The 19,031-nt window shown below is 43.0% G+C and overlaps 2 protein-coding genes across 4 annotated transcripts; one reads left to right on the forward strand and one right to left on the reverse strand.

Annotated features, from left to right (window-relative positions):
- Window positions 1-1,264: 1,264 nt before the first annotated feature.
- On the reverse strand, window positions 1,265-16,378 carry acp7 (acid phosphatase 7, tartrate resistant (putative)). 2 transcript variants are annotated; one of them, XM_079287140.1, is made up of 15 exons: window positions 16,227-16,378; window positions 15,451-15,542; window positions 15,186-15,307; window positions 14,269-14,469; window positions 14,003-14,185; window positions 12,904-12,929; window positions 11,571-11,668; window positions 5,825-5,887; window positions 4,905-5,019; window positions 4,588-4,701; window positions 3,938-4,004; window positions 3,483-3,550; window positions 3,322-3,393; window positions 2,798-2,935; window positions 1,265-2,692 (listed from the first exon to the last, which is right to left on the reverse strand). In XM_079287140.1, exons 3-15 carry the CDS (start codon window positions 15,292-15,294, stop codon window positions 2,627-2,629), a joined length of 1,320 nt encoding a protein of 439 aa, XP_079143266.1. In that variant the 5' UTR covers window positions 15,295-15,307; window positions 15,451-15,542; window positions 16,227-16,378; the 3' UTR covers window positions 1,265-2,626. The 2 variants fall into 2 exon arrangements, with proteins under 2 accessions (XP_079143266.1, XP_079143267.1); XM_079287141.1 differs by lacking the exon at window positions 15,451-15,542.
- On the forward strand, window positions 15,962-18,900 carry LOC306790697 (KATNB1-like protein 1). Of its 2 annotated transcripts, XM_079287143.1 has the most exons (10): window positions 15,962-16,087; window positions 16,707-16,819; window positions 16,917-16,954; window positions 17,047-17,323; window positions 17,422-17,537; window positions 17,620-17,670; window positions 17,755-17,844; window positions 17,998-18,102; window positions 18,302-18,395; window positions 18,472-18,900. In XM_079287143.1, exons 2-10 carry the CDS (start codon window positions 16,712-16,714, stop codon window positions 18,502-18,504), a joined length of 912 nt encoding a protein of 303 aa, XP_079143269.1. In that variant the 5' UTR covers window positions 15,962-16,087; window positions 16,707-16,711; the 3' UTR covers window positions 18,505-18,900. The 2 variants fall into 2 exon arrangements, with proteins under 2 accessions (XP_079143269.1, XP_079143268.1); XM_079287142.1 differs by having other exon boundaries at window positions 18,302-18,900.
- Window positions 18,901-19,031: the final 131 nt, after the last annotated feature.

Genomic DNA, 19,031 nt, shown 5'->3' on the forward strand with positions numbered 1-19,031 from the left:
GTTTGTCTTGGTGGCGATCTGACTCTGGAAGAATGCGGAGCTTCTGGATTGATAAAATATCCCCTGAGATCAAGCATCTGAGGGCCTTCAATTTATTACACATGTCCTCAGCATCCCCGGTTCAACCCTGTGATCAAGTGCTGCCCCTTGATCACCCATGGAGAGAAATACCACACAAAAGCCCTCTTCTGTCTTCTGAGGGTGTTTGTTGTTGAGTGTGAGAGCTACACTCTTGAAAATAGATAAATAATGTCTGTAAGCGTTGATAAGAATGTAACTGAAGGAAATTCGAAGGAGTCTTAAAGAGAGGCTTCGCGGCTGTTTGGTGTACAGAAAGAGAAGTCTGCTTCCCACATGTGGTCTTTAGAGAGTTCATTACTTTTAGGGTTTATTGAGCCATTAGCTTGGGAGAGGATAAATACCTGTTGATGTGTCATTAGAAATTAGCGTGCTGCCATGAAGTTTACTGTGAGGGTTATGTGGTCATCAACTGGCAGTGTTATACCAACCTGATGAGGACTAACGGAGGCAAAGTCCAGTCAAATGTAGCACATTAAACTGCCGTCAGTGCACAAGAGGACACCACATCTCCTTGACCTCGTACACCACTGGTTTCAACAAATCTACTGATGTACACAACCACTGAGAAGCAGCTATTATTTGAAATAGTGAAATAGTTTCCAGTCTGCTTTGTGTCTTGTGTGTGAAGTGTGATGACAGAAAGAAAGAAGATCTGACTTCTGACCTGCCAAATCCCTACTGTGAGAGGAATACATTGGCTAACATGGAGTAGACGAGGAAGTGCTAGAAAATCTGTAGCCTCGTTAAAGGCAGGAATCTATTTCTGTCAACAAAAAGCCCTTCGCCACACAACCGCAAACCTGCTGTTCCTCCATCATAGACGTTAATAAGCACGTCATAAGTCAGCAACAGGCATGCAATCTGAAGTGACATGTTATTTTCTCCTTGCTCTTTTTTTCCTGGATTGCAATCAATGCTTTTTTTCCCCAGTTTAGTTTAGTAAAATCACGCAAACTCAAGGATGAGGAACGTGATGTGACGCGCATGTTATTTAAGGCAAGAACTTTCCATCCGTCCGTTTTTCGCAGCATACGTGAAATGGAAAACAACCGTCTTTTATTAGACTATAAATGTGGTTGCTAACAATTGTAAATAATTACAATGATTCAATGGAGGCTACAGTCTGGCAGCACATACTCTCCTCCCCAGTCTCCCCCCCCCCCCCCCCCCCCACCCCGGCTGGTCTCTGCAGTCTGCACTTAGCGCTGCTTCTTTCTCGCGTCGGTCACTCAGTGGGAGACATCGACATACAGAGTGTAGCATGAGCGGGTCAAAGGTCAGGAACTCAGTGGCGCGGGGCCTTCTCTACTGAGATACTTGTACAATCATAAGGCCGGGTGTGAGTGGCAGTTAGCAGTGGGTCGGCACACCGAGACCATGCAAGTGTGAGGTGTGATCACTGTGCGCTTGTGTCTCCTTCGTCTGCCAGACCCCAGCTGCGCTGCGTGGTATCGACATCAGAGAGAAGACATGCCACTTACGCCCGGCTACTTTTGTCCTCTCTACAAGAACTCTGGGCTTCGTATGGCTAACTTGTTGTGACACATCATGATCAAGCGTGAGCTGGTTTTTGGTCCTTCATTTGGGCATTTTCCCTGCAGTGTTTTCATGAGTGATTAACATATATCCTCTCACAGTACTGCATGTGCTTTGGATGGAAACGTCTGCCACATAACGTGCTGTGTGTTAACTCACGTGTGTAGCGTTAACAAATCATTGATTTTGTATAGACTGTAGAATTATGCAGAGACATGATTGCTCTCTGGCGCTAACAGACAGCTTGATAACTCAAAACACAGACTCATGCAGATGTGCCCTGGTTGTCCGCCAGTAATCATCGCAGGCAGCATGCTGTTTTAAGGAATTAATACCAACATAGTGGTGAAAGTCATGGCGTGAGCAACAGTCCTTTACGGAAAGCGCCTTCTCTCACTTTGCAAGTGCCCAAAGCCACAAGCATCCCTGAGTTACACAACAGTCCTGTTGTGTAGGCGTAGACTTCTGTCTTTTTCGACTCAGGTCATGGACAGCCACACAGATGGACAATAAAGTGAGGTTCCAATATCCTGATAGCATTCTCCACGCCAGAATCTTCATCGGCTGATAGAAGGGAGACTTGATCTGTGTAAGTGCATTTCCAGGTTTCGAAATGAAGAAAATGCTCTGAAGGGAATGAGGTCTGGTGTCTGCCAGACTCATGCCGTTTATGTCTACGGTCAACAGATTATTCAGGCAGCAATGAAGGGACCTACAGTACATCTACCTGACCATGACAAGTTCAACTAAAAAACTGAAGTTACACTATAGTGATGATGGTTTTGAAGACAGGGCAAAATGAGAGATCCATTCAAACAAATGATTCAAACGCATGTTTTACTATATACATTCGCAGTAGATGATCATCCGTCTTCTAAATGGATAAAACGTAAAAGGATTCACTGAATCTTAATTTGAAAAGCTGAATGAATAGGAAAGAAAACTTCCATCAGTGCATGATTGGTGTGACGCAGCAAAAAATGTGCTTGTCTGAAGTTTAAAGCCGTCTTCAGAACCAGGCGGAGAAGCCGTGCTTTTCCTTCTCCACCCATATGCTGTCAATCACCTTCCCATACTGGAACACAGAAAAAGGTCTTTGTCATGACTTGAGGCAATACTCTTTGACCGTTAAATGTATCCTTTGCTCTACTGGTGTGCATGTTCCTCCATGTGTGCTCACCTGGTCATCGGAGACCTGCTCCAAGTAAATGTGGGTGGCATTGACTACTTGCATGCGGGTGTAGCCGTAGTCCGTGCTGCGGAGAGCGCTCCACTCTTTGGGGTTGGGATTGAACTTGTCGGTCTTCTCTCTGCAGCCCTGCAGAGGAACCGACAGCGAGTCAACTGAATCTGTTAGCGATGAGCCGCATGCATTTCTCCAGCTCTGTCCGCGAAGCCCTGTGCGACTACTTCACTTCACAGACTTCACTACTGCGGCTGAGCCTCGGTGCGAGTTTGGCCGCATTTTGATATGCCGATGACTCATCCCTCTGTGGTTGGATGACGAAGCACGCACCGCTCACCACATCAGAACCCACTTCACCAGAGGAACAGCTGGTACTAAACTCATGTGGCAGACCAATTGTTGCACAGAAAGGACTGCGAACAATACATAACATTGTTTTTGTATATGCTGCTGTCAATTTATGCATTGATCTGTTTGTGGAAACGTAAACAGTGACGCAGCGATGTGAAGGTACTTACAGCAGAGCCTGCGATGATGTGTACTGGAGCTTTTGGGTTCACATAAGGCTGCTCTTTGCTTCCATTGTGCACCTAAAGAGAAAAACATCCGTCTCTTTCACTCATTCAACACAAAGGCTGTAGATGTAAGCGTGTGGTGAATTAAGAATGCAGGTGCTGACCTTGTCACCGTAGACAGGCCAAAGCCTCTCATATGTGTGCTCGTGTGCCCACAACTCCACATCCACTCCTGTGAAAAACATCTGATCGTTAGCAACCTTCCACAGAGAAAACATAACTGTTGCTGTGTGATCTGATGTTTCTCAGATCCTCTGCCCATTTCATTTTGAGATGTGTCAGCAATCTTAACAAAAAGCTTAAAATCAGAGCAACTAAAACTGTCAGAGTTGCACCACCATAAGCTCAATAATTAAATGCAACAAACAGAAGCCTGGGAAATATAATACAGGAAAAACATTTTGCAGGGATATCAGCCAGACCAAAGGCCTGCTCTTTTAATAAAGGATGTTTGGATTGCTCTGCTCTCTGTTGGGACATTAGTCTGTCTGAGCTTGCTAATCTGTAAACTTAAACACCCATTAGCAGCACACAGCTGGTTGTCAAATAGAGACCGTACCATAGCGGTAAAATAGATCCTCTAGACCTGGAGCTGGCGGTTGGGTGTCATTCCGTCCCAGTCGGACCTGAGAAATAACAGAGGAAAGATGTCAGCATGACCTGGCATTAGCATATGAAACACTACCTGCCACCTGAAACACTACCTGACAGAGCCCCATCATGCATGTGCCAGCTTCGGTATAAACCGAGCCAAGCGCTGAGGGAAGTAAGTCTAAGTGGAAAGTATTTGGTCCAAATTACAGTGATTATGACAGCATACCGTGAATTAGCTTATTATGGGCTGCGATGTGGACTGGCCATCCAGGGGTAATTCAAGTTTTCCTACAATCCTACAGATACCTTTATGATGATAAATTAAAACCTTTACCGACAAAAAATGTGCTGCTCACTAAAGAACACTGCAAAATAAACTATGAGAGCTTTGGAGGCAATCAAAAGTGTTTAAGGTGATGATATAATATAGTTTTGGTAATAAAATGTCTGCCATCAGGAATGCAGCTAAGTTATTACAACAGGAATGTCCACACTTGAGACCACGCAGTAGCCTCCTGCTTTACACAGCTTCTCTTTACTTCCCGTTTCCTACAAATAAATTTAAAAAACGACCTGTCATACAGAAACATATAGGATTCTGTGGTTCACACACACATAGGAGTCAAACCGAGTACAGTCGTCTTGGTCGTCATCGGAGCAGTACATGGGTCTGTGTCCCATGGTGATGATCCATGGACGCACTGCTCGGTTCTCTGGCCTGTTGGCCTCCTAGGTTGGGAGAAGGAAGTGGTAAAAAGCATGCATACATCATTGCGTGCCACATCGGGATAGGAAGACAATTTAGTGTTGGAACAGAAAGTGGAATGAGTAGATTTATATCTATAATGTAAAAAGAGAGGCGGGGAGCAAGTGTGGAAACAGAGAACACTTAGCCAATCGTCTACACATGTAACTCTGGTGTGGTCATTGACCTCGAGGTCCTTCACCAGCCACTCGTACTGCTTGAAGATCAGCTCCTGGCCGAATTCGAGATAGAAATAAACCTCAGTGGAGAGGGAGATGATGTGTGCTGACCCCAGGTTCCAGCTGCGGACACACATCGTTAAAATGACAAACACAGTATGGCCCAGTAGAGAAAAGCATGCCGAAAGTCAGCGGAAGAGCAAGGCCCCACTTTAGACGCCAGATAAGTGTGAATAATACTCTCAAATCCAGGCAATGTTTCGTCTCTGACATTCTGCTGCTGAATGCGGTGCCAGGTGCACTTGAGGGAATAACCTCCTTGCTGTAATACGAGCGCTTACGTGTTCATCCTGCAGCGTTAATGGAAAAGCATAAAAGCATGTGTTCTGTACATGTGTGCTACATGTTATGAACTGAACAGTTTCCAGCAGTTGTGGGATTTCAGGTTGCCTCCCCTTGTTGCTAACCGGCTCTCATCCAGCAGGCCCGTCTGCGCCTATAGGGACTGATCAGTGGGCAGCTGGCCCGTGGTCTAGCAAGGTATTATCTTACTGTCTGAGAAAAGGTGGTCTGTAGTGGACTATGAGTCACCTACTTAGATGTATAGCTCCTTTGTATGGTGCCCATGTCCCTGAGATAGGAGAGCGCTCCTAAGCTGCAAATTCCTCTGGGCTGCCTCTTACAGCTTATTAATGTGTTCTGAACTACAGTAGGCGGTTTGGTAAATCTGCCCGTGCTACTTCACGTGGCGTCCAGGTCGGAAAATAAATGATTTCTCTTTCCGAGCTCTGTCCCTGCAGCTAGCTTTCACTTCCATCGAACCAAAAACTGCTGGTTAAGCACGTCAAAGCACGTTAACTAAAGCAACAATTGACTCAGTCAAATATTGTGTTGTTCCATAAAGCCAACATATTCTGTTCTCTCTTACCTGTACCACAGGCTTTCAGTCTGGCCTGGCATGCTGAAGCGATTCCTGTAGTTGGAGAAGTTACTGCAGACAAAGAAGGGCAGAAAAAAGTTCGACGGACTGATCACACAATCTAGGTTCAGCACCGACACACAGACTCCTGCTCTCTCTTTATTTTGTGGTGCAAACCCAATTTTCAGCTTTGATACGAGATATAATTAACGAGCAATTCTTAAAGTAACTGCCTAGTTTCGGTGCAGTTCTTTTGTTTCATGTCACTTTTCTGCATTCACTTCAACCTCGTGGAGCACTCTGGGTGGTAAGTCATCAGATAAAGATGACCATCAAGCTGTGGTGGTGACATCTGCTTCAAACTTCAGCTATTCTGAGAAACCGTACAATTTTCTGTCGCCAACATATCAGTGGCTGCCTGTCCAAATTAAAGGCTGTAGAAAAACATGCACGTAGATTCTGTGACCTCACCCTATCGGTTCCTGATAGGAGGTTTTCAAGCTGAGGATCATGGGCAGATAATCAAACTTGGGGCGACGTGGGGTGGAGCCCGAGAGACATCATGGCTGAGCGCACTACACTTGTCAGTCAAGAAAAAAAGGCCTCTAAATATACACCAGGGCATCCTCTTTAAGGAACAGAATCATTTTAGATCCAGCGGCCATTAGAGGAAGCAAAGCTTAGGCACCACAGCGGTTTCAGCACTGACATGTGGTAGTTCCTACTTGACGCAGGTACAATAAGGTACTTGCAGTTATCTTTCACTGCTGCCATAATCTCCACCACTCATTGCTAGACTCTTTGCACGGCACCAGACGACAAAATCATCAAGAAATACTCAAAAACATCCACGAGCGCACAATCACACGCACACTAAACCAGCACTCTCCAAGTATTACAATGGGAGCACCGTGCAAAAAGAGAAAAACTCGTTCACGGAAAGCTCTCCCTCACGCCAGTCTCTCTTCACGGTGTTTCATTTCAGCATGAAAGCAGGAGCCAGTCTCAACGGGCCATTAAGGAAGCGAGGTGAGAATGATTGTTTTCTTATCTTACATAAGGGAGAAAAAAGTATTCTGGACTTCATAATGTAGGGTTAGGGGTAACGAGAGATCAAAGGCTAGAGAACAGGGACACAAAATGAGGATCATAAGAGACCTTTACTAATATGAATAAGTGCGGTAATCCAGCAGAGGCCAGTTTGTGAGCTGTGATCTCTCAGGTGTCTATCATACTATTATGACCCAAAATCCAGTTGCTACAATTTCACATTTAACTGTTGATTACTTGGAAAGTATTTGAAACGAGCATCATTGCATTTACAACAAGGCATCGACTAAAATGTACAGTATATTCTGATCCAACCACACAAAGCCATGCTATCTAAAACAGAGCTAAAGGGTGAGATCTATTCCTAAATGATCGGACGTTCTCAGTCATGGTATTGAACCAACAACAGTCGTAAGATGGGTTCATACTCCCATCTTGTGGCTAGGACGTGTACCGGCAACAATGTACGGTGAAAACAGTCAGTAGAGATAAACAATCAATTTTGTATCCAGTTAAACAATACACACACTCTCTAGTGCTATAACCAGGCACGCCCTGAGGGAAAGGTTTAGCCTGTGGAAATAAAGTCAACTGCAGGCTTTAAAGTCTCTCGTTTTGCAGCCTAAACGTGGAAAATCTGGTACAAACATGGATTTTATATTTGTTTCATTATTCTGCACTATGGGAGTCCAACGTATCTTCATCTGTAACAAAAAGCATGCTTATTTCCATGTGGATTTGCTTTTCCGTTAAACCAAGATTGAGATAAACATCTGGTGGCTGTCAAGGTCAATGAGAACAACCAGACTCATCATCTGATGAGCCTAATCCAGGCCGTTACAGAAATGAAAGGACCCAGTTGAAGTCTTGAGGAAAGGAAATGACTAACTCCCATCACAGGACAGCAACGGCCATTTCTCTGACCCTCCGAGGGGCCGATGAAGCGCATTGTGCTCGGTGAACAAAGACAGTCTTGATTGGGGCCTCAGCATCCTCTGTGGATCCACTGCTCTCATCCTGCTGGAATGCTGAATGAAAACTTTTGTGGTCAACGTATAGTGAGAGGGAGCACATCAGAAAGCGAAGGAAGAAAAAAGCAGAGGCCAGCTGCTGGGAATATCTGGATTCTTAACACCACAGAGCAAAACACACTTTTTACGTATAGGAGAGGGAGAGAGGGGAGCTGGATTTCTGGTTGTGTAATGCAGCGAGCTCTTTCTTGATATCAGGTTGCGGAGCCAAGAAAAAGAGACTACTGTTAGCAGCTCCTTAATAAAGACCAGGCAGTGGTCACATTTCACATGGCAAGGCCAGGCGAGGACTGTCTCAGTACAGCAGCGGCAAGTAAATATTATGGTGCAAGATCAGGCAGCTCTAAACGTTTCAAAATGCATAAACGCACACGGCTGGCTCCAGCAGATGTGCTGGGAAGTATCTGTGGCTTCTGGAAGTTTTGCTCTCGCTCTACATTTTACAGATCTTTAATCATCTTGTATCATCTTCAACAAAACATTGAACTGAACTTGACAATGTCTCACGGATAAATGATAGACTACAATTCACAGACAGCGGTATATTTTTGTTCCCTGTTAGGTTGAAAATGTAAACGAACCTGAACGATTATTTTTGTGGGGCATAATACAAATGCTAACGGGACAAAGACGCAATAAAAAATATGTCAGAATATCAATGTACAACAAGGCTGTTACAATTTTTTACGGCTACAACAAATGATTGTTTTTATTACCAATAAATCTGCAGATCAGATCAACCTCAACCAATTATCTATAAATGGACAAATGCCCACCAAAACACAATTTTGTCTGGCTGACAGACTTTCACAATTGAAAGATATTCAATTTTATTTAAGACAAATTTCCACCCTGGTGCACGATTTATTGTAATGTATTGTATCATTGTATTGAAAAAAGCATCAAATCCTCACATTTGAGAATCTGAAACCAGCAGATGTTTAGGATTTTTTTAAATCTAAAATCATCAAAAATTATTTAAATTGTCCAATCAATAAATCAGCTAATTGTTTCACACGTTTCTGCATTGTTCTCTCCTCGCTGTCCTGTCTCTCAGTCCAGAAAATGACAATAAATGTGAGCAACGCGTTCAGCGATGATGAGTCAAGAACGCAGGCAGAGTTGGTCTCTGGGACCTGAAAAACAGATTGTGAGCTGATGGTTTCCCGTCAGATAAAGGTTTGTTTTGGAGAGCTTTGTCTCGTTGACATGTTGGTGGTTCCTGACGCCGCTCCAGCCTTTAAAGACCAAAATAGCTCCCATCTGTTCAAACTGTAAAGTGAGGAGTTTTCAGCAGACCAAAGTGTGTTCTTTATGGAAAATCTGCGGCACACCAGAAAGGTTGTTTTTCAGGGGTTCAACCCCCCCACCACCACACACACACACACAAAAAAAAAGCACGCACACAGTATTTACAGTAGCCAGTTCTGAATGCAATTTGTCATGAGGTGTCTGGCAACCTTCTCTCACCAATATGGATGTACTGCTATTTTGCCCAAAACCATTGAATCATACTTTTGCCCCGAAGCAGAATGTGGCATAAAATGTAAACAAAAAAGGAAAACATTAGCTAATCGAAAGCAGAAGCCTGACAGGAGAGAGTCACACACCTTCCGAGTTGTCTCACTGACTACGAATGTCACTGTTAAAAGGTCCAGTGTGTACAATTTCGGGACGCCTATTAGCAGAAATAATGTTTATTATTGTGTTTTCATTAGAGTATAATCAGCTGAATCTGAGAATTGCTGTCTTTTCATTAGCTTAGAATGAGCCCTGTATTTTTACATAGGGAGCATGTCGTCTTCAGAGTCCGCCATGTTTCTGTAGTAGCCCAGAACAAACAGACTAAACTCGGGCTTTAGAGAGGGCCTTTTGCGGTTTTATGTTACCTGAAGGCCACCGTAGTCCTCCAACACCTTTGTGAACCTGCAGTAAAGTGAGCCACTTAGTGCAAAAGCTGTGGTACCACGAGCCGTGACCTCCTAAAGTTGTGTCATTATCGTAAGGATGGCGTCTGAGCGAGGTGAACGGCGTTACCACAGCTTTGCAGTTGGCGGCTCACGTTACTGCAGTCTTGGAAAGGTGAGAGGTGAGAGGAGGGGCATTCAATAGTGTCAAAAAGAGTTGCGATCCCAAGACCAGCCTTAAATGAGGAATATATGGTGGGCCTGTAAATTAGGTTAAAGGGACACAAAGCGTAAAAGTTAAAAGATGAAATCGAATAATTATTTTAAAGCAAGCATGTATTACCGTACTTTCCGGACAATAGAGCGCACCGGTATATAGGCCGCACCAGCCGATTTTTAAAAGGAAAAAGAAGTTGCACATAGATAAGCCGCACTGGTCTATAAGCCGCAGGTGTCCCCGTTGAACAGCAAGATGCTTTTAACAGTACTAAAGTTGTCTTCTTCGATGAACATCATAACATGTCGCTAGCTTCTAAGCTAATTTTAACATTACGGCCAATGGGGAAATGCTAACCGCGATTCGCATTAGCGAATATATAATATATCTTTGTACATCTTTTCATGCAGACATACTGGGTCCTGGAGTGAGAAGGAAGAATCCAACCGAGAAGGAAGAATCCAACCGAGAGGGAAGATCCAACCGAGAAGGAAGAATCCAACCGAGAAGGAAGAATCCAACCGAGAAGGAAGAATCCAACCGAGAAGGAAGAATCCAACCGAGAAGGAAGAATCCAACCGAGAAGGAAGAATCCAACCGAGAGGGAAGATCCAAGTGAGAAGGAAGAACAAAGAAAGAAGAAGATGGCCCTTCGTAAGCAAAGATTGGAAGACGAAGAACCACCTATCCTCCCTGCTCAACTTTAACATCTGGACAACGAAAGAACCGCAGCCGCCCTTGACACTTTGTACTGAGCCTCGAAGATCGCTGAACGGGCGTCGTTTGTCGAGCAGGCAGGAGCGAGCGCTCCTGACAACTCCAAAAAAGAACTTTTCACCGCACCCAAAGCCAGCTCCAACCGAGCGGACTCGGCATCTAAACATGAGTATAATCAAAGAATTGAAAGTAAGAAATCATGAGTAGTATTATTATTTTATGTGAGCTGAAGCTTTGCCCTTGCTAAATATATTTTGCAATAAATATCTAACCTGCATTTAAAGTAAATTTCTCAAGTGCATTCATTTTGCTTACGTAGTAAATGTTCCTCGTGATAGTAAAAAGTTAAATCTATGTATGTCTAACAACTTAGTTCTGAATGGTTATCCGAATGACCTATCCACTTAACAATCCCTTACGGCTTTATATGTCATCCAAGCCGTTAAAACCAAACCTGGCAATTTACCAAGAGCACGGATCCAAAAGAGGAAGCTACCATAACTGACGCGACAGGTAGGTGCGCCCGGGGCTAGGGTGGCCCCTCGGCCGAGTGCGTGTTTACCGGAGGAAGCAGGGAAGACGTCAGGAGTAACGGTAGTTAGCAGAGCCAGGCGAGTTCCTCGAAAGAACACCAGCTTGCCAATCTTTTAACAGATAGCTGAGTCAATAAGTAGCCCCGTATCAGGCCAGGAAAACCCCCGGATCTAACAATAGGTAGCAATCTGCAACCACACCACTAGATGCCAGTAAATCCAACACAGTTGAGGAAACAATTCTTCACTGAACGAGAGTTCATATCATATATAGAAATTTGGAAATTAGCTTCCACCTACTATGTCGATTCGTGGTTGCCTGGACAGGTCATGTAGGGCACGTAGGCTGCGATGGACTGAATCTGCCTCATGAACTCATCTCCGATCCTGGCATTGTCCTGAAACAGTGACATTCAGCTGTTAAACATGACGCCAAAGATTTCACCTTTTCTCCATTCACTGATTACTTTGATTGCTCTATTTTCCATAGCTACAGGAATGTAGAAATAGAAGGTTATGGTGACAACACACGTCGGTGGGGCCATAAAGGGTTGTCGCAGTTCCGGAGAAGTATGGCTAGCTAGTTAGCTAGTTAGCTTGTCCTTCTCTGGATGAAGCATTGACTTGTTACATTTTCTCTCTACCCTCCGTTACGTTACTACTTCACTGCAAAACCTCATTGCAGTGAGTCGGCGACTTGCCAAAAGTCAATATAGTTAATATGCAAGTTAGCCCACGACAACGGTCACAAAGGCAACGGTACATAAAAAAAGGCCGCCACTGTGACCATCCCGCAACTTTGATCTGAATGGAAATGTCCGTTCTACTCTAATCTAGTTCTATAGTATAGTTTATCAAACAGATCTTACTGAAATCATAGACATTTTTGTCTTAGATAAGCCAACACTGCCAATGCAAACACACTGTGGTTAACGGCTGTAATGATGGCTTCCACCTGCCACAAACATTAATGACCTTTCAAACACAATTCTCTCTCTCGCTGTTTATAATATCTATTTATAATATCAGTGAAGCCACAGGATTTACTTGCACATTCCAGCTACAAAACACAGCTTGGAAGAATTATGGTTATTAATGTGTGCAGTAGTAGTGCTGATTGTATTTAACATTTTTCCCTATTTGAAAAAAATATGCATGAATAATGCAAGAACTAATTTTAGAAAAATGATATCGGTTTCCAAGATAAATTTGTGCTAAATATCACAGATGACAGTTGGGAGGTCTTCAGATGAGCAAATTTATTGAGACTGAAGATTCTGGGTTTTGAGTGACACTTATTTTATTTAACAAATACTTGGGCGACATGACCCTGACTCTCGTCTTTCACCGCAGGCTTAAGGCATTTCAGAGTAATGCTAATCACAAGCTGTGTGTCTCAACCACAGCTGAGGGCCTTCATATCCACTCATAATAAACAGTGGTGAGTCTTGAGATGGGGGGCAGTGGAGAGAGGTAAAGTGGCTTATCTCATCTGTCATTGTGGAATTAGAGGAATAGAAGAGTGCCTTTAAGGATATACGCTAATGTTGAAAGAAATGTGCTGTCAGTTACCTTTACATGGGCACAATGTGATCAAAGTTTATGATATTGAAAAGACAGAAGAGTGAAATACCTCATGCATGTCGTAGGCAAAGTCACCTGTAAAACATAATAAAAATCAATGAACGAAAGAGTTTTGTAAGATGACTGCTCTCCCACAGTAACAACAAAAGGCATATCTGTGCACTGTGCCAAAATGAGTTTCCTCCAAAAAGTTGTGTTTACACCTTTATCATGGGAAATATGCATTTAAAGGAACAGTTCAACATTTAAGGAAACACACTTAATAGCTTTCTTGCAGAGAGTTACATGAAATCGATTCCACTCTCATGTATGTACGCTAAATATGAAGCTAGTTCAATTAGCTTAGCATTAAGAATGGAAACAGCTAGCCTGGTTCTGTCTAGAGGTAAATAAATATGCGAACCAGCACATTCAAAGCTCATTATTTAACACATTATATCGTGTTTGTCTAATCCGTGAAAAATCTGAAATTAATAAATGACAATTTTTGCTTTTACCGAGTTATATGCTGGAACTAATCAGTTAGTGAACTTTAGAGATGGTAGTAGGCAGTTTTTTTCCTTCATGCTAAGTTCAGCTAATCAGCTGTCGGCTCTGACTTTATATTTAGTGTGCAGTCATGACAATGGTATCAATCTTCTCATCTAACGTTTCCCAAAATGTCAAGCTAGACCTTGAATATTATAACTAGTGGACTATGGTCAGCCTCAAACAGAAGTCTGATCATGCTTTATGAGGGATTTACAGAATTATATTCTCTGTAAACTTGTAAAGTGGCTGTAAAACAGTGTTGAACCGTGTGTTTCATTTGAAAAGCCACCAAAAACGTGAACGTTATTTCATCATCTTTTATTATCCATCAAGCTAGAAAGCCAGAGATTCAGTCAGATTTTTAGGCGAACGAATTTTGTCACAACCCAGACCAATTATCTGTTTAGATTCTGCTCCCCACAAGTGACCGGCATCCAATCAATGTTAACACAATAATAACACATATATTTGATTTGTGTTGGTGTAATCTGTCGTAAGCTGTGCCAGGTATCTGTGGATTACTGATGCCTGAGACAACAGCTGATGAAACAACGCCTCTTTGCTGCTTTAACAGTGCAAATTGTTGCAGTATTTTTTTGTATCAGTGTCGAGCTTACCGATGTGCAGGATGGCGTCGTACATGCCGAGCTGCGTCTCCTTTTGCAGTCGAGCCAGAGACTGAGGGTTGTCATTGCCCAGGTCACCGTACAGAGCGAATCTGGGACTGAAGCTGGTGCTGTCGTTCAGAGCGGTGAAGGAGAACACATCGCTCCAACCCTCATCACTCCCACAGTGGTAGACTGAAATTACACAGGTTGAGGACAAACTTTCTAACATGAGTGATGTTGTGAGAGAAATTCAGTAATATTAAAGCTGCACCCACCATAAGTAGCAGCAGGTTTGAGGTCGGTGAGAGTGACCCTGTGGATGTACATCTTTCTCTTCTCATCGCCTGAGTCCACAAACAGCGTCGCGTGCCCTTTGCTGCTCATCTCAAAGAGCCGACCCCCCAGAAGACCGTACTCCACCTGGCTCTCTGTCGCATTGAAGGTGGTCCAGGTCACCACCATAGAACCTGGCGCTCCTGTGAAGAAAAGCCCAATATTATTGGAATCGTGACTCTGACAGGACAACTGGATTCACTTACTGATGCGTCCATGAAAGCCAAGCGGTGCTTATGAAAAACCTGACTTTGCACAAGAGTTGCGCTTTTGATCTTGCCGCTGGCAAAATATAATAACCATCAGAGAGCCGAGGTAAGCTGACGACTGGCCAGGTATTCATTTCATCAAGACATCAACGCATTTAATGACTACCGCGTTTCACCTTCATGAGGAATGAACGAAAGAACATGTGTGAACCAAGGGTAACATCAGCTACTATATATGTACAGCAGCCCAGGCCATTATCTGGTGCCTTTAACCTAAATGACTTACATTGAGTGCACAGGTAGAGCAACAGGGCACTTCAGCAGGATATGTTGCTGTTGCATAAAATAAACCCATAACATCTTTTCACAGCCTTCAGCCATTCAATTTACTGTATTGCATGAAACATATAGACTTTCAAGATCACTGAAAGTGAATCTGAACTTCAGTGAACTTGCTGCAGAACAGGAACAAAACATCCAGCTCTCCAAATCTACCAGTGCTTTCAGTCATTGTATTATCGAGTGATTTGTACAAAACATCTGTAAATCTGCAATTCATTTGACTTGGAGACTGGTTTGTACTACTAAGCGGAAAACGGATTCCCTAAATGAAAACACATAAGGCTGAGGACAACAGTTCAAACACTTACCTGGATAAGAGAGGTGCGCTTGCTCAGGCTGGGTCCAAATGGGAGGAACACCAAGCACCAACAGGGGTGCAAGGCTCAGCAAGGCCCAGGCAGTGTGAACGGACAGCATTTTAACGAACAACCTGCGGGAACAACAACCTGTTGAAAGTAGCAACACACTCACACACACACCCAGAAAATAAAACACTCTTGTGACTGTAATCACATGATGTTAAAAGCTTTCATGCCAAGTGAATGACAGTGTTTTGCACAGTCAACATGATACCTGACCTCAGCTCCAGTTCACACAACACACACAGTTCCTGTTTCGGTCTCTGATGATGATGATCAGTCAACCCGAATGATGAGAATGCAGAACTGAAACAGCAGAGTCAGCGCAGACAGCTTAGAAAGAGATGATGAGTCCACGAAAGCAGCTGATGTTTTTCATTGTGCATTCAGGGAAGTGAGCTCAAGTGCAGCCGAGATTATCTCACAAGCCACAGCTTGACTTAGATCAATGAAGTGCAAAGGCAAAACTGCTCCTCTGCCTCACTGATCGGAGTGAAGGCACTGCCAGAGGCATGGCCAATGAAAGAAAAGGCATGCTCGTTTGAGCCAAAACACTCTATCAGCTGATCTAATTTAATAGCTATGCTAACTGCATCTTCAGTTGAATGTCTTTCGGTTATATGAGATCAGCTAATTGGGATGACCTGAAACCACACATCTTTTTTTGAAATGTGCACCATTCATATCTCAATAGTCGCTAGAGGGTGCACACTGCATGATGAATGGGGTGCTTTATTCTCTGATACAGGGCGGTATTAGTAGTTGAAATCGGGTGTTAACTAGTTGGCAGTAGAATCAAAGGGAAGGTGTAACGTTAACTCTATTGTCTCTGCATAGGATTGGAAAACAAGGTGAGTAACGTTCACTTTACACCGTTCAGGATAAAGTGTTGTAACGCGGTTAAATTTAGCTGTGAAGGTTCATAGACCACTGGTTTTTCTATTGAACGTTACATAACTTAATGTTAGCTGTTAGCAGGCGAATACTTACCATTGTTAAGTGTCGGTAAGTGAGCGCTACGTACGTTACGCGCAATAAAAAGCCTTTTTATTTTGTCTTTCACCTACACGTACAGTTTAAATATAGTGAATACGTGGCAAACACAGCCTGACGCGAATAAGTAAGCTAACGCTCAATGTTAAAATGACTAACTTATAACACTCACAACACAAGTCAGCTGTTGGCCCGGGAACAGTTCCTGCTACGTCATTCCACAGAACACCACCATGCCCAAGTGGCTTGTGGGAAATTGTGTTTTGATACGTTTTAGTCTGTAAAACTGGAGGATGAAAACTTTATTCTTTTTTTAAAACAACTAAAGACAAAACAAAATGCAATGTAATTGCTGTGAATAATGGTTTAGAGACATAAACCATATTGTGATTATCTTGTTGGGTTGGCTTGACCACAAAGTCTGTGTGTGCTTGTAGATATTTATATTAAAACTGATCAAGGCTTCTTTTTCTGTAGCTATAATGGACTCCAACAGTGAGGATGGAGAGGACCAACATTTTGAACATGACTTACAACAGGATGCAGCCCAGTACGGAGTGACATATCCTCGTGGGAGAGACACAAAATACGTGAGCTGGAAGACACATTATAACACACAGATGCATTTATGTATGCTGGACCTCTTTTGCTGCTTATAATTGTGTTATTTGTCACCATCATATGCAGATGGATTCCAATAAAAATGAGGATTTCAACACAAAGAGGTAGGTCATTGCATGTTTTGTGGCTACATTACAGCAAGTGCGTGATGTGGTTTGGTTTTCAAATGAACGTTTGAATATTTCACCTTGCCCAGGTATCCAGTAAGTCGCTCTGGCAACAACCCAGGTAGAGTGAAGCGGGTGGTGTCCTGTAAGAGGAAGACCCATCATCTGACGGTGACTCGAAGGAAGCAGCTCGGGATTGGGAAAATGTATGATGCTGCAAACAAGGAGAATGAGATGAAGTGCATGCAGGACGTGCAACAAGAGATATTTGACATGGACCCTTGGGAGTTCCCACTACAAGTCAATAACAACCCAGAGACTGAGAAAAGTGGTTCTGAACAAGCCGACTACTGTTCACTCACTGAGGTCAGAAACACTATCACAGCTCGGACTATATTTCTGTTTCTTGTGTTGTGTTTTTTTATGAATAACTGTGATAATCTGAACTAAACAATGAGTTTCAGCTGACAATGGATCATAGCACAATGAATGATGTGCTCTTTGGAAGAAATCTGAGACTGAAAGTATCTCAAACATTGTGGCAGAGAAACGTCGGAGAGCTGTTGACCTACTTTCTGAGGTACGTTAGGTGTGGTCTGTTTCAGAAATGTGACACAGTATTTTCACTAGAATTTCAAAAGCACTTCACTGTTTTTGTGCAGAATACAAGACATCGGTGTGTTTGTTGATTTTCTCCCGCTGATTAGCAAAAGGTGAGTGATTTGAAATTTGCAAACGTCTGAGCGGCACTGTCGACAAGCGGAGAAAGTGTTAATATAATTAACCTTTCTCTGCAGCATTGATGAGGACTCTCCCAGGGTCACCATTGGCTGTTGTGTTGACCTCTTTCCTTTAGTTAAGAAGGTCCTCACCAATCCATACGAAGAGTGAGTATTCCTCCTGCAATGTGGTGTTTTGTTTTTGATATGCAGTTGAATTACTATAGAATGAAATGCATTGTGCACATAGAGGAACAGACAGTATGTGGAAGGATAATTACAAAAATACCAATAAACGAGTATTGCCTTTTATTCTCACAGGTATCTTATTGTTGGTTTAAAGTGGATACATTCAGTTTTGAAACACTGGTGGGGGGACCTAAAAACAAGTGGCTATTGTGGATCAACTAAACTTCCGATGGACAAGTAAGTATTGTTGTATGATACATCAGACAGATACATACTGCATACATTTAGTTGAAGTTGTCTCGTCACCGTCCAAATATGAATGCATACAGCAGGGCTTAATACTTGGCAGAATTTGCCACTTGTTAAATATTTGGCCCAATGTGTAGATCAGAATACACAGCCATTGTGGTAAAGTATTGATTCAACTTTGTTACAGAAATTTCCAGGCTTTTAATCAGCAATTAGCGGAGTTATGGCATCAGGAACCTTTGCTAAAATCTGTTCCCGGACCTGCTGGAGACATGGCAAAGGTCAGTGCTGCGTGTATGAATACAATCATTACCACTGCCGTTGTTTGTTTTGCATTTTCTCATTCTTCTCCCTTAGGTCATTGACTCTTTCCTGTCTCAACTTACCTGACAGCAACTAAGAGCCAGATAACGGGTCTTTCTCTGGTGGCAGATTCCCAAAAGTGTATTGAATCTTTAGTAAAATCCTTAGTTTGGAGCTGCTATTGTTCCCACAGATGAGTGGGATTTAGATTGTACTGTACCTGTCCTGAGGGGATATCTGTCTATCTAGTGGAGCCGGGGATCGAACCGCCGATCCTCTGATTGAAGGACGGCCCTGCTCTCCACTTAGCCACGGTCGCTAAGAATGTGCAATATAAATGTAATCGTGTCGTAAATTTGACTTGATTGTCTTTTCATTTAACTATTTATTAGGATGTTGTAATTCTGACCATAAAGAGGAGTTTTGTCATTGGTGCACTTCAGTTGTATCCCATAAACTTAGTGGCTTTCATGTGTGGCTATTATCTTTGATTGCACCACTGATGATGAATAAAGTTAGTATTTTCAATGTTAAAGTTTGTGGTTGGTATTTGCATTTCTTACCAAAACAAAGATTGTCATCACCTTCTTCTGTGGGAGAAGACAGCGGCAATA

Source organism: Melanostigma gelatinosum (assembly GCF_949748355.1).
Source record: "Melanostigma gelatinosum genome assembly, chromosome: 16".
Taxonomy (NCBI): domain Eukaryota; kingdom Metazoa; phylum Chordata; class Actinopteri; order Perciformes; family Zoarcidae; genus Melanostigma; species Melanostigma gelatinosum.